The sequence below is a fragment of the Arachis hypogaea genome, chromosome 20 (genome assembly GCF_003086295.3).
Source record: "Arachis hypogaea cultivar Tifrunner chromosome 20, arahy.Tifrunner.gnm2.J5K5, whole genome shotgun sequence".
NCBI lineage: Eukaryota > Viridiplantae > Streptophyta > Magnoliopsida > Fabales > Fabaceae > Arachis > Arachis hypogaea.
The window spans coordinates 132,843,535-132,856,887 of NC_092055.1; the positions used below are offsets into that span (position 1 = coordinate 132,843,535).

At 33.2% G+C, this 13,353-nt stretch overlaps 1 protein-coding gene across 1 annotated transcript; it reads right to left on the minus strand.

Annotated features, from left to right (window-relative positions):
• Nucleotides 1–4,276: 4,276 nt before the first annotated feature.
• LOC112783846 (ribosome biogenesis protein ytm1) lies at nucleotides 4,277–10,335 on the minus strand. The gene is made up of 8 exons (XM_025826918.3): nucleotides 9,887–10,335; nucleotides 9,246–9,441; nucleotides 8,767–8,867; nucleotides 7,385–7,493; nucleotides 6,512–6,729; nucleotides 6,009–6,051; nucleotides 5,088–5,341; nucleotides 4,277–4,951 (listed from the first exon to the last, which is right to left on the minus strand). Exons 1-8 carry the CDS (start codon nucleotides 10,078–10,080, stop codon nucleotides 4,543–4,545), a joined length of 1,524 nt encoding a protein of 507 aa, XP_025682703.1. The 5' UTR covers nucleotides 10,081–10,335; the 3' UTR covers nucleotides 4,277–4,542.
• Nucleotides 10,336–13,353: the final 3,018 nt, after the last annotated feature.

The following is a 13,353-nucleotide window of genomic DNA, read 5'->3' on the forward strand; positions in this document are numbered from 1 at the left end:
TATTTATCTTAAATTTGATTATTTACAAAAATCTTTTATGTATTTTCAAAATAAATTATAAATTGATTTTGAAAATATTTTTAAAAAAGATATAATTTAAAATAAATAAACTCATTTATTTTTTATTATGCAAGATATTAATTTAATTTAATTTAATTTATAGGTACCATATTTTATAATTATTCTTTAATGATAAAGAACAGAATGAGCTATTGTTGTTTGAAGAGATAGAAGAACTCTCATTTAACATAAATTTTTTCACATAAACAATTGAAAATATTTGTGCAAATACTTATGAAGGCAACACTTTAAAACTTGTATGCAATACAAATCAAGTCATTTATGAAGTCAAATTTGTAAATTTTGGTTAACCACAAGATCAATGTAGATAATTTACAAAATTCCATTGAGAAGCTCATAATATTTTGCAATACTTGAAGAAAAAATGTCTTCACAAATCCAAGTGTTATATTCATATTTTTTAGAAAGTTTTAAAATTCAGTTGTTGTAATGTTGCACAGAAAAGGCTTATAGTTAAAGTTGTTTGCTCTACCACCATTAGCAATTACGTCAATAAATTTTTTTTTTCACTTGGGAGATTTTTCTAAATTTATTTGGTGTCAATATCTTAGAAATTTAGGTATATAAATACTAGTTTTTATAATTCAATAACCTCTTAGATTTAATTGTTATTATTATGATTTCTACATCAACTTGATATAAGTATCATATATTAATGATTAAATAATATAATTTCTTATCACATTTTAGTGTTAATAAATAAAATTTTTTTAGTATATATTTTGTTATTTTTTGTATTTTTTATTTATTATATATTTTTAATAATATTTTATTTTTTTATTAACAAAAATAGTATAAGAGAGTGACTTTTGAAAAATATTAAAAATATTCAAAGGGAGTGTTTTGAAATTTTTAAAATTTTTAAAGGACTATTTTGAGATTTTTTTAACTTTTTAGAGACTATTTTGTACTTTATTTTAGGGACTGATTTGTTCATCTCGCACAAGTAGACATTTAACAATTATATATGCAAGTTAACGTTTCACATCAGTAATTACCGTTAGTGACTAACGAAAGAAAATGATATTATTTGACAAAAATAAATATTAGAGATTATTTTGTATATTTTAAAATTTAAAAAATTAAAGAGTCTAATTTTAAAATTTTTAAAGACTAGTTTGGGTAATTATATATTTTTTAAGTTGGAATTTCAAATTGAGATTCGAAAAGAGGAAAGTGAGTGTTACAAGTCATGCAACATTGTTCTTAATTTAATTTGATTTTATAATGTAGCATAAGTTTTGAAATCTTGTACCAAAAGGTTGACCGACAGCCAGATAAAATTTCTTACCAATTTTGTTAATAATTAATCAAAGTATGCATGTTTGACTCCTTGAGAATTGTTTCTTCATTGTTTGTATGCAAAGTTGTTTAGGAGATCGTGTAATATGTTGAACAGACCCTAAATAAAAAATTTAAAGTAAAGAGAGGAAAAAATAAGTACCGCTCAACTATATATTTAAATATTTTTGTACTCAAATTCAATTAAAAAGATTTAAATTTAACAAAAATTATTTTTATTACAACATTGTATATATATACCCATTTCAATAACATTTTTTTATCGTTATCTTTGCATTCTTTTTTTTTCTTCTTTTTCGCATCCCTCCTCATCTTTCGCGTTCTTTTTTTTTTTTGCGTATTTTTTCTCAATTATTGTTCTTTTTATGTTGCTATTGTTGTTGCGTTTTTTATTTTTTTTCATTTTGATTGAAGTTTATTTGGATTCAGAAATGCATTCGATGTGTTTTGTTGATAATTGAGTCTTTTTTATTACTTGTTCAAAATTGAACTAATTTTGCTTCATTTGTGAATAAATTGAGGTTCACTTGATGCTGTTGATAAGTATTGACCAAATTTTTTATTTCTTAAGTAATTTCGGTTCATTTCTTAGTTTAATTGAGTTTCATTTGGATCTAGAAATAAATTGCATGTGTTTTTGTTGATGGTTGAGTCTTTTGATTGCTTGTTCAAAAATGAACTAATTTAGGTTCATTTGTGTGTTAATTGAGGTTCAGTTGATGCTGCTATTAAGTTTTGACCAAGTTTTTTATTTCTTAAGTAATTTCGGTTCATTTATTAGTTTATTTGAGATTCATTTGGATGTAGAAATGAATTCAATGTGTTTTTGTTGATGATTGCGTCTTTTTTTACTGGTTGTTCAAAACTGAACTAATTGAATGGAATGAAGTGGAATCTAATGCCATTGAATAAAGTGATAATGAATAATCATTCTTTTTTGTTAAAAAAAGTTTGGTCAATACTCATCAACAGCAGCAAGTGAACCTCAATTAACACACAAATGAATCGAAATTAGTTCAGATTTGAACAAACAGTTAAAAAGACTCAATTATTAACAAAAATACATCGAATTTATTTTTAGATCTAAATGAACTTCAATTAAATTAAAAAATGAACCGAAATTACTTAAAGAATAAAAAATTTAGTCAATATTTATTAGCAGCATCAAATGAATCTCAATTAACATACAAATGAATCAAAATAAACTAAGAAATAAACCGAAATTATTTAATGGTGACATAAAAATTAGAACTAATAAAGATATTAGCTAAATATTGGTGTTGATGACAATAATAAAAAAAAAAAAAAAGATGCAACATTAAAAAAAAGAGGAGAAAGAGGAGGAGGAGGAAGAGAACATGTGTACGCGAATGTAGAAGAAGAAGAAGAGGAGAAGAAAAAACAAACGGAGAAGTAAAAAGAAAAGGAGAAGGAGAAGGAGAAAAAAGCGCTTAATTTAAAAAGTTGACTTGGATAGATTTGGAGTAGAGTTTCATTGGGAAAAGTATATGCCTGTTTGCATTAGTTTTTCTTGGATTCACCGTTATTGCACAAGATAGAATCTGGCTTACATGGACTTTAGAATTTGCTTCTCCTACGGTATCTCAAATCAACGGTATTTACTATGTTAATTAAGACATATAATATTCCCTCATATTGTTTATATACTTTTTTATTGGTAATTTTTTTTTTGTATATATTTAATTATTAACAGCTGGGAACTTGAATTGTCATCTTATGCTTTTGAGTTTTATGCATGTCTTTTATTTGGATTTGATCGATCCTATTGTTATTTACACTATTTAATTAAAGTAACCAAAAGGCAAGTTGCTGCTGCTTAAGTTTGAGGCTTCAATTCGGCTTTAATTTTTTAGGTTAAAATATTTTGATAGATGCTTCAATTATATCAATATCCTGTAACAACAAATTGTCATCTCTTTTTATTATGAATGCTAGTTTGATGCATTTAAATGGATATGACTAGTGAAGAGATTTTGAAAATATAATTAGTGTAACTCTCAAAGTAAAATCATATTTAGAAAGTAACGCAATTCTTTTTTATATATGTATATATTTGTAGTTACAACTTGCAACGGTAATTGACTGGATAACAATAACATATAAGATAAAACTATAAATAATATAAAGATAACATAAACTTATAACAATTATGAGATAGAATATAAACTAAAATATGTGTATTATAAGAAGTTTTAAATAAGAGAAAGTACAGGGAGCCAATGGTCTAAGCATACAATGTGTACAATTGAGGTTTAGGAAGTATTAGAGATATGACCATTAGTGTTACATTGTCCTATCAGATTACGCTTTTGGAATGAATGGTTTCATGACATGGTATTAGAATTCTAGATCCGAAAGACCAAGAGTTCGATCTTTGGTGAACCCCAAAATCAGCTTAAGCTATTGGGATGAGTGGTTTTATGACATGAGATGTTTATTATCCCTGGTATCGGATGGTTATTCTAGATAGTATAAGTGATGTTCATTTTATTCATGAACCAAAGATTTAACCCATTGTACACATTGTACGCTTAGGCCATTAGTTCCCTAGCAGTACTCTTTAAATAAATATGTTCTTGTTTTATTATGCATCAGTTTTGCTCTCGACGTTTGAATGTTTCAATTCTAATCATAAGCATTAACTTTTCCCATAGTTAATGTGTAGAAGTGGAAGTGAAACTTATTTCAAACATAGAAGGTAAATTGATACATATGAAACATTAGAATATTTTTTCAACTTTTGCAAAAATTAAGAATAAAAGTCATACCTTACTCTAAAGAAAATAATTGTAAGAATGCTTTTGTAAGACAAGAATGACATGATACTCGATATCTAGGTCTAGTAGATTCATAAAAGTAAAGAACAAACGAATATTCATAACACAAGATTTGTATTAGTAACCTAGTTTCAAAAACAACGAGTCTCAGCAAAATTTACTTGCTCTCTCACATCCCTCCACCATTTGCATTGCATCCTCGCGACGGTTCGCACGGCGAGGCCACTTATACATGTCCTCAACCATGCCAACTACATGAATTTGAGCAGACCATAAATGGATGGCTCCCTAATGAACCGGCCGAATAAACCATCAGAAGCAGATAAATGAATATGTAAGACACAGCCATGAACTACCTAAATCATGAGTTGTTGTCATCACTGTAATCACCAGAAAGAGAGAACCAAAACTTCGAAGGTGGATCATTTTCTGGTTTTGCTACAGGATTGGTAGCATACGTGAAGTCCCTATAGCGCAAAATAGTGGCATCATCACAAATGGTGGCAGTGACAATTCTAAGCCCATCTACAGCCATGGTATCGCAGCCAAATTTGGGAACCTCTTTCTCATCATTACAGCAAAACAAGGAATTTACATGAACACCGGTGTCAGATTCCCATACATTGACATACTCATCATGAGGACCCCCAGTAACCACTTTGTATGGATCCATGTGCAACAGTGTCACTTGCCCGCAATGTCCATCCAACTCAGCAACTGGATCTGGGTTCCATGCTTCTTGATTTCTCCTAATATCCCAGAGCATTGCTCTGCAACATCAACGATTCGGTCAGCGCTCATCATCCATATTACCAAATACCAACTAAAGATAACATAATATGTCAGACAGAGTTGAATAACAACTGAAGGAGGAAAATCTTATCACCAAGTTCCTACATATCATACCTGCCATCACCACCAGTGCATAGTAAAGATTTTGATGGTACAATATCAAATGAATAAAGCTTCGGTTGATGCACAGCTGCAGTCATAACTTTCTGCATTGTTCTTAAATCAACTGCAGTGACAGAGGAACCAGCTGCCACATACAGTAGCGATTCATGGCATTTCATGTTCACAGGTGCCCCACGAAGAGTAGTCATTCCCACACAACAGGATGATCGAGCAGAAGAAGACGTAGTCGTATCCCAGACCCTCACCTATTATAACTCCACAACTGTAAAAATACTGGTATAGAAAGATGATTTGAGAGTAAGTCTTAAACCAATAGTAAACTTTATAGTGGTCGTCTATTCAACCAAACTACCACAAACTTTCATTGCAGTTGATAAACCTTACACTTTTTCATTAACTAGTGTTGTAAGAAATGTTGCACTAAATTTGAGCCAAATTTACACTCAAATGGTTCATCAACATGATATCTAGCATAACACGATCAACAGCTAATAACTTAAAACGTAATAAGCATAAAACAGTAAGCCCCAAGTGTTTTGGATGGTGAAAGAAATATGTAAGAAACTTCCCATTTTGAAGCTATAAATAATATATGCTATAAATCAATCCTGTAAAAAGATGCTTCAAATCTGGACAGACAAAACTGAAGAATAATCGGCAAGTATGCATGGATTAGCTAAAACACCCTCATCTTAGTTATCTTTAGGAATAATATCAAAACGTATGAACTTAAGAAAAAGTGTTTTTCTCCTTTAAACAAGTGATGCCATTGCCATGTTGCTATGACCACAATATATATTAGAAACTGAACAAATTTATGAGAATCAAGACATTGAGTTTATGAAAATAGGACTGAATCAAGTAATCTGACAAAGTACATTAACAAGACAACATAAAAGAGACGAGAAGAACCTTAGCATCTCTTGAGATGGTCACCAAAAGTGAAGTTTTGTGCCTGAAAAGAATAGGATAGGATGGATGATGGATCTATGGTTATGAATTTATAATTAAAGTTAATGACTAACAAGACCACTTGTACTTATTTACAATTGAAGTTGAATATGCAAACACATGCACAATAGTGACAGAGACAGATATCTCTTTTCCTTCTACATAGCAAAATTAGTTGGTAAATATCATACAACGTTGCTCAAAACACATTTAAGTGTTGCCAAATTACTTCCTATTTCCTCTCCAGCACTGACAGTAATGTACCAATCACACTCATCAATTCAAGATATACAATAAAAAATCACAATGAGCCTGAATCGTTATTTATTTTTTAATTTTTTTTAATATTATTAATAGCAGAAAGGTTAGAGAATAATGTTTCTAATTTTACCTAGCTACCCAATATTTCATTTTCCTAACACAATCTTAGTGACATTTAGTTAGTTCAACAGAGGAAATCATACCCAGCAACCAACATCAACTCTACAGGTTTCTCGTGCCCATATAGTGTAGCTTTCAAAGATTGTTGTCTCTGTTTTCCACTTGAACTAAGGGACCATAGTCGAACAGTACCATCTTCTCCTCCACTTGCCAATACTTTGCAGGTATCATCTCCCAATAGTTTATCTGATAGTGACAACACTGGCCCATGGTGACCTCTCATACATCTTAGACAAGAACCCTAAAATGTGGCAAGAATAACATTTGAAAATAATCTCAGCATAAAAAAGTTGGTGACATAAAAAGTATCTGGCCACAAATAGCCAGAGGCGCACCTAGCACAAATGATTTTAAAAGAAATTTGTTAAAAGTAAATAGAAATTTCTTAAAAGAACAACTGAAGTACGCTAATGCTTTCTCTTTGCCTCTTGTAAGAAGCATAGATTCTGTCGCAGTCTTTGGTTTCTTTGGATGTACTGATGCGTTCAGTACTTTAGTCGGAAAGGAGTTTTAGAGTTTTTAATAGTTCCTTCTCAACTATTGACTTTGTTTGGATAGGATTTACTTATTTGTATTTCTTTGGTGCTCAGCACCTGGATTGTTTAACATTGTGTCTCTAGCTAATAATCAGGATGATTGGCATGCATTGTCACATGGCTTGCTCCCTTAGGTCTTAACTTTTTCTGCATCCATATCAGGATATCTTATCCTCTTTTATAGGTTCTCTTTTCTTCTTACAAAATTGCAATTTCTATAAACTGAAATGCTTTCTCTTATAGTTTATCTCTCTTTTCTTTTTAATATAATCTTAAACAAACTAATGAACATAGTAGACATCAGGAATACAACACAAGTTATTGATGATCGAATTTGTAACAAATGAAATAAAGTGATACCTTCTTCCCCCACAAGCGTATGGAGTGATCATAACTTGAGGTAACCAAAAACTTTTGCTCCCCTTCTGTTTCTCCACAAGATGTAAACACTCCGTTAAGGGGAAACAACCTGCCATTTGATTCCAAAGTTCATATTAACCTTATTTACACTGAAATCTATGCCTCCTTTAAAGTACAAATCGAAATTAAAAGAACATCGGTAGATATCATCAATCATGCTTTTCAGCAATTAAGTTCATTGTTTTCCCTTATTTGCATTAAAAAGACTTACTAGTTCCATCAGTGAAAAAAGTCCCCTTTTACTATTGACAATGGATCATAAGTCTCAAAGGGAAAAGATTAAACGAACAAAAGCATTAGACGAATACAGAACATGAAAGTGAGATGACAAAAAGAGAGGTCTGGGGAGACTGAACTTGAAGCTGGGAAGGAAACTCTGAAGAAGCGCCACCAAAAGGAGTATCTTCAGCAGTTTACACCACAGAAACTTAGTGGCTAAACATGAGGACTTTGAAGAGAATCACATACGTGTGAGAGTGATTAGGAGAAGCACAAGGACTTTGGGTTTGGGAAAGAATAGGGCTTTGATAGAGGAACAATTTCTTTTGAGTATTGAACAAAATCAAGAATTTATTAGTACATGCATATGCACGTGCATTTTCGCAGCCATTCACTTCTGTGACAAATTCCTGGAACATCATATAAACCTCAAGTTGTACTCCAGCTAACTAGAACCTGATGGAATCTTTTTGTAAATGAAAATAATCGAGCAACATATTACCACTTAGAAAACTTTTGACGCTATATCACGATAGGATAACTGAAAACATCACCAGAAGGTGTGTGTGTTAAACTTCAAGGCTCCACCCACTTTGTCCTCAGTTATTAATTACTATAATTTGAACAGCAACTAGCAACATATAAACAATTGGGAAATCATGAATAAATAACTGGTGATTTCAATTGCATTTCTAGTGAATTTGCTAGTAACAAAATACATAATACCAAGTGGTATATTGTGGATTCCAATTATCGTGCTGGTAAGTCTAGTAAAATAATTTTAATTTCACATCCATTATAAGTTACCTTACCACGAGAAACATGATGAAATCCCGAGTTAATTATAGGATCCCTTTAGTGAGTTAGTTAGAGAAGTTACTCACCGTAAATAAAGGATATAGCAATTAGTTCATGTCTTTGATCATTTGCTACAGTTTATCTTTATCATTGTAACTCAAAAGTTCATCAATATACACTATCTTGGGATTCCAGTTCAAACACATTGATCCCTACATATCCAGATAATGTCTAAACCTACAGTTACAAGTACCATTTCTCATTAATTTTTGTAGAACACAAAAACAGTTATGTAACATTATTACCTCATACAGGTGATTCTTGCTCTATGACCACTGAACAAAAGGTTAGCATCTTCTGATCCTGGATCATCCCTATCCAAATCTATCATTTCCACGGTTGAACCCTGGTAAACAACAATAGTAAAGTGAATGTCGAGATTAATAACAGTCTACGAATGTTTAACTTTATGTTCTAACAAAACACGAGTATGAAATGGACACTCCTAAAGCAACAGCTTGGCAATTGTATTAATAATATAGAAAAGTGAGAGATACAGATTTGCCTATAAAGCTGAGATGCCAAATATTAAATGGAACAGAGAACTAGCCGTTTCTAGGAGCTCCTTAATATGTGTCACTTTGAACAGAACAAAAACTTTATCTGGTGTGCTACTCCATTACTAATAATCATCTATATAAAATCAATGGTGCAGAAAAATAAATAAATAAATAAATAAAAAGATTATATAAATGAAACACAAACTAGAAATCAATCCATATACCCGTGCTGAGAAGATGTGGTTTTTGTCAAGAAGCAAATGGTTGAAATTTGATCTAGAACTAGTATGTCTATAAACTTGAAGAGATACGGGATGAAGGAACTTGAACTGCAGTAATGCGCTGCGCCTAGCCAGGTACAAATCCCTCGCTCCAAGGGTATTCAAAGAGCTCCAAGGTACTTCTAGATGCCAATGCTCCCTAAAGTTTCTCAATTCAGTTCAGTTACATACACGTGCAAACAAAATTACGTACTATAACACAAAATTTCAAGTTCAACGCATCAACTTGGATAAAGTTTCACAAAAATCATTACTTCTAAGAATATGCACTCAAAGCAGAAAAAGAATCTTTTTCTTTTTTAGCTTCTCCAAACTATTAACAATTGAACACAACCAAAACAAGTACCAATACACAGAGAGTGCCATTATTTCTTGATTTCATCGGTCCCTAAATTTGTTCAATTTCAATTCGATTTCTTTTCTTGAACATATATGCAAGCAAACAAACAAACATATTTTAAAAAAAAAGAAAAGAAAATTCACAGTTCAACATGCGGGCGCGCACACACACGAAGAAAAAGGTGAATTTAGATTTGAATATTTTCAAATTGTATTGAAGAAAGAAGAAAAGGAAATGGAGGAACCTAAAGAAGCGAAGCCAAACAGAGTCGGAGTAGGTAAGGCGCTTGAGGGAGGTGCATGTCATAGCCAAGGCGGAGACGTCGCGGACGCTTAGGTGGGCGAGGCAGTGAGACAGCGAGTCCACATCGAGATCGATTAGACTTGTTGGCGTCGGCGGCGTCGTTGGTGGCTGAGTCGGCGGCGATGAAGCGGACATTGAAGACGCGAAATACGAGACAGACGGCGGAAGAAAAATTGGGGTTTATTAATTATTAGAAAAAAAAGGTCACTGATCTTCTATCAAGCAGACATTTAAGTCCTTTCAGATTGAAAAATACATATACGTCTCTCACCTTCTTAAAATCAGGATATTTAAATTTCACTGTTATATTGATCTTTTTGAGACCTAACAAAAATATTTGACGTGAACTCCATTCTACTGATGTGACCGTTACGATGTGCAAGTGAAAGTGCGAAATAGTTAAGGGACAAAATAGTCCATATGCCAAAAACAAAAGTCCTTAGCAATATAATAGGTGTTCTTCCTCCCACACTCTTCTTTTTATTTTTTTACATTTTCTTATTGAAAAGTTACAGTAATACTTTATTTCTCCCTCAAAAAAAAAAAAGTCCCAATTTCTTTTTTATTGTGTGGTGAAGTCCTGGAAGAAAAAGGTGAAGGGATTGCATTGTTTGATTGTCATCTCTCTTATCTATAAAAGTGAGCTTTGTTCACCTTGTTAATTCTTTTTCTGTAGAAGAATTTTAGTTGGCACAGAAATTTAGGAATAGATGCATGATGCATATTGTAATGTGAGTTTATTTTGTTATTGGTTAATTAGGATTTGATTCACAAACTGCAACTTATTACATGAATGACAGTAAAAATTGTGTTAGGACAAAATTATTTTGTGTAATTATTATCTCTGATCATGAGTAAAATTGTATGCAAATAGAACTAAGTTTTTAAAAATAGTAAAACATACGTTTGAATAATTCAAAATGATAAAAATGGTTGGTTTATTTTTTTCAGATGAATGATCACTATGTGGTGCCAGTTTTTTATCATGGGGTAATTTTATTAGAAGAGGTGGAAGTGAGCTTGTTTATGTGCATGGTAAGGTAGAGAAGTTTTTTAAGATGGACATTGATTTTATCAATTTCGAAAACTTGATTACCTTATTCAAGGATTTAGGATATCAATCATATAAGACTGTCTATTGGTTTTCTATTGTAATTTATATGTAATTATGATCTGAATTTTATATTAATTGTTAAAGAGGTACTCTATGTTGTTAAAGAGGTACTCTATATTATTCTATTTGCAATTTGTATATAATTGTGATTTTTTTTTGGTGACTTAAAAGAAAAATAAACAAAAACTAAGAAAGAAAAAAAAAACAAGAAACTGCTTAAAAAAGGCAGTCCCGCTGAATACTACTCTCAAACTCCTTCCAAGGCAATGGAAGCTCCACTTGGGGAGAAATAGTCCTCATTGCAGTCTTTGTCATGATGTCTGCTACTGTATTTGCATCTCTCAAGATCAACCGAAGATCAGCATGCCATTTCCAAGACATGATATCTCGGATTTTTAACACCAAAGGATCAGTAAACCCAGAGCAATCTTGTAAATTATTAACAATAGTAAAAGCCTCCACACAGTCTGTCTCATATATAATGTCTCTTTGTCCCGAGTCCCATGCTAAAAGAAAGCCTCTCCAAATAGCAAACAACTCTCCTTGCAAAATGCTACGACTCTCAATTGTTCCCAGACAGCCTCGTTGCCACCTTCCCTTCCAATCTCTGCTAACACAAGCAAAACCAACTCGAGCACCACTGCCAGGATAGCTAGCATCACAATTAATCTTAAAGGTACCCACTGAGGGGGGAATCCAAGAGCCACTAATGGTTGAGGGGATAGATAGTCGTTGCAACTCAAAAATATTTCGGAGCTCCTTTTCTAAGGACAAAGCCATACCAATCACCTTATCTGTGGTCCAATGCTCGTGAGGATGAAAGATCTCGTTGTTTCTCGAACACCAAATCCACCAGAGACCAGAAAAGAATCTAAAGGGGCGCTGTTTGCTATTATGTAAGAACCAACTCATCAAATCCACTGGTTGATCGGAGATCCCTAAAGCTTGCCAAACAAGTTGGGCTTTTGGACAATCCTGAATACAATGTAAAACCGACTCCTGACTTGAGAAACATCGTGGACAGCTATCCGTGTGCGAAATGCCCCTTCTAAAACGAAATGCAGCAGTAGGAAGAGCCTCCCGAAGACATAGCCAGGCCAAAAATTTGTGCTTTTCCGGAACATGTTGACGCCAAAGCCAAAGCCAATTACCCCTATCCTCCCAACTAAACATCTTCTTACTGAGCCATAAATAACCACTATGAGCATCATAAACCTTTGAGGCCGCACCAGTCCAACACCAACCGACCTCTGAACCAGCTTGAACATCTGGGTTGTAAGAATTAATGTTGCTCTGCAGAGACTGATTCAGAGGAGAATAGATATTCTCAAGGTTCCACTGTCCAGATGACCAAAGGTCCAAGATCCTGAGATCCGAATCAGAAATGTGAACATAATCCATCTCCTGACACAGTCGCCCCTCTCTTCTCCATTTAGAAAACCAAAAGTTCTGTTCCAAATCCCCAATGCACCAACTAAAACCTTCCTTTAGGATATCCCAAGCTCGACATATACTCTTCCAAACATAAGATCCACTTCCTCGAGACCGACTAAAACAATCATCCTTAGAAGAATGGTATTTCTCCGTCAACAGTTGAACCCATAGCTTGTTGGGATGGTGAAAAAGTTGCCAAACTAATTTTCCAAGAAGAGCAATATTGGCACAAAAGGGATCTCTAATTCACAGACCTCCAAACTTCTTAGGAGTGACCAACACTTTCCAGTTAACTAGATTCAGGCCTCTACCATCAGCTTGACCCTTCCATAGAAAGTTTCGCATCATGGATTCTATCTTATTAGTTACCCCTTTAGGGAAGAGAGATACTTGCATGCGATAAGTAGGAATCGCAGTCACTACCGAGTTGAGCAAACAGAGTCTGCCTGCCTTATTAAGCAATCTTCCTTTCCAGCTGGCTAGCCTTCCCCGAATCTTGTCCAAAACATCGTTGAAAGTTGCGCGTGTCACCCGAGAGTGATTAAGGTTCACCCCTAAATACTTGCCCAAGTTCTGAACGAATCTGATGGAGGAGACTCCAGTGAAAATCTCTTTTCTTGTCGCTGAAACATTCTTGGAGCATAGCGCTTTAGATTTTTCCACATTAACCTTCATCCCAGAGGCTCTGCAGAAATTTTCCAAAGCTACCATTACAGTTTGAACTTGCTGTTTTTCAGCTTTACAGAAAAGAAGCAAATCATCGGCAAACATCAAATGAGAAATTCTTGGACCCCCTCTAGAAACCGCAACTGGCTTCCACACGCCCTTATCAACTTGCTGATTAATAGAACAGGACAATC

What these genes read in the sequence shown, in the direction of transcription:
- LOC112783846 (XM_025826918.3), bottom strand. Translation starts at nt 10,080, where the DNA reads ATGTCCGCTTCATCGCCGCCGACTCAGCCACCAACGACGCCGCCGACG. An exon ending in GTTTGGCTTCGCTTCTTTAG is followed by an intron (nt 9,442 to 9,886) that starts GTTCCTCCATTT and finishes GAGAAACTTTAG; the next exon opens with GGAGCATTGGCATCTAGAAG. An exon ending in TACGCTTGTGGGGGAAGAAG is followed by an intron (nt 6,730 to 7,384) that starts GTATCACTTTAT and finishes GCCACATTTTAG; the next exon opens with GGTTCTTGTCTAAGATGTAT.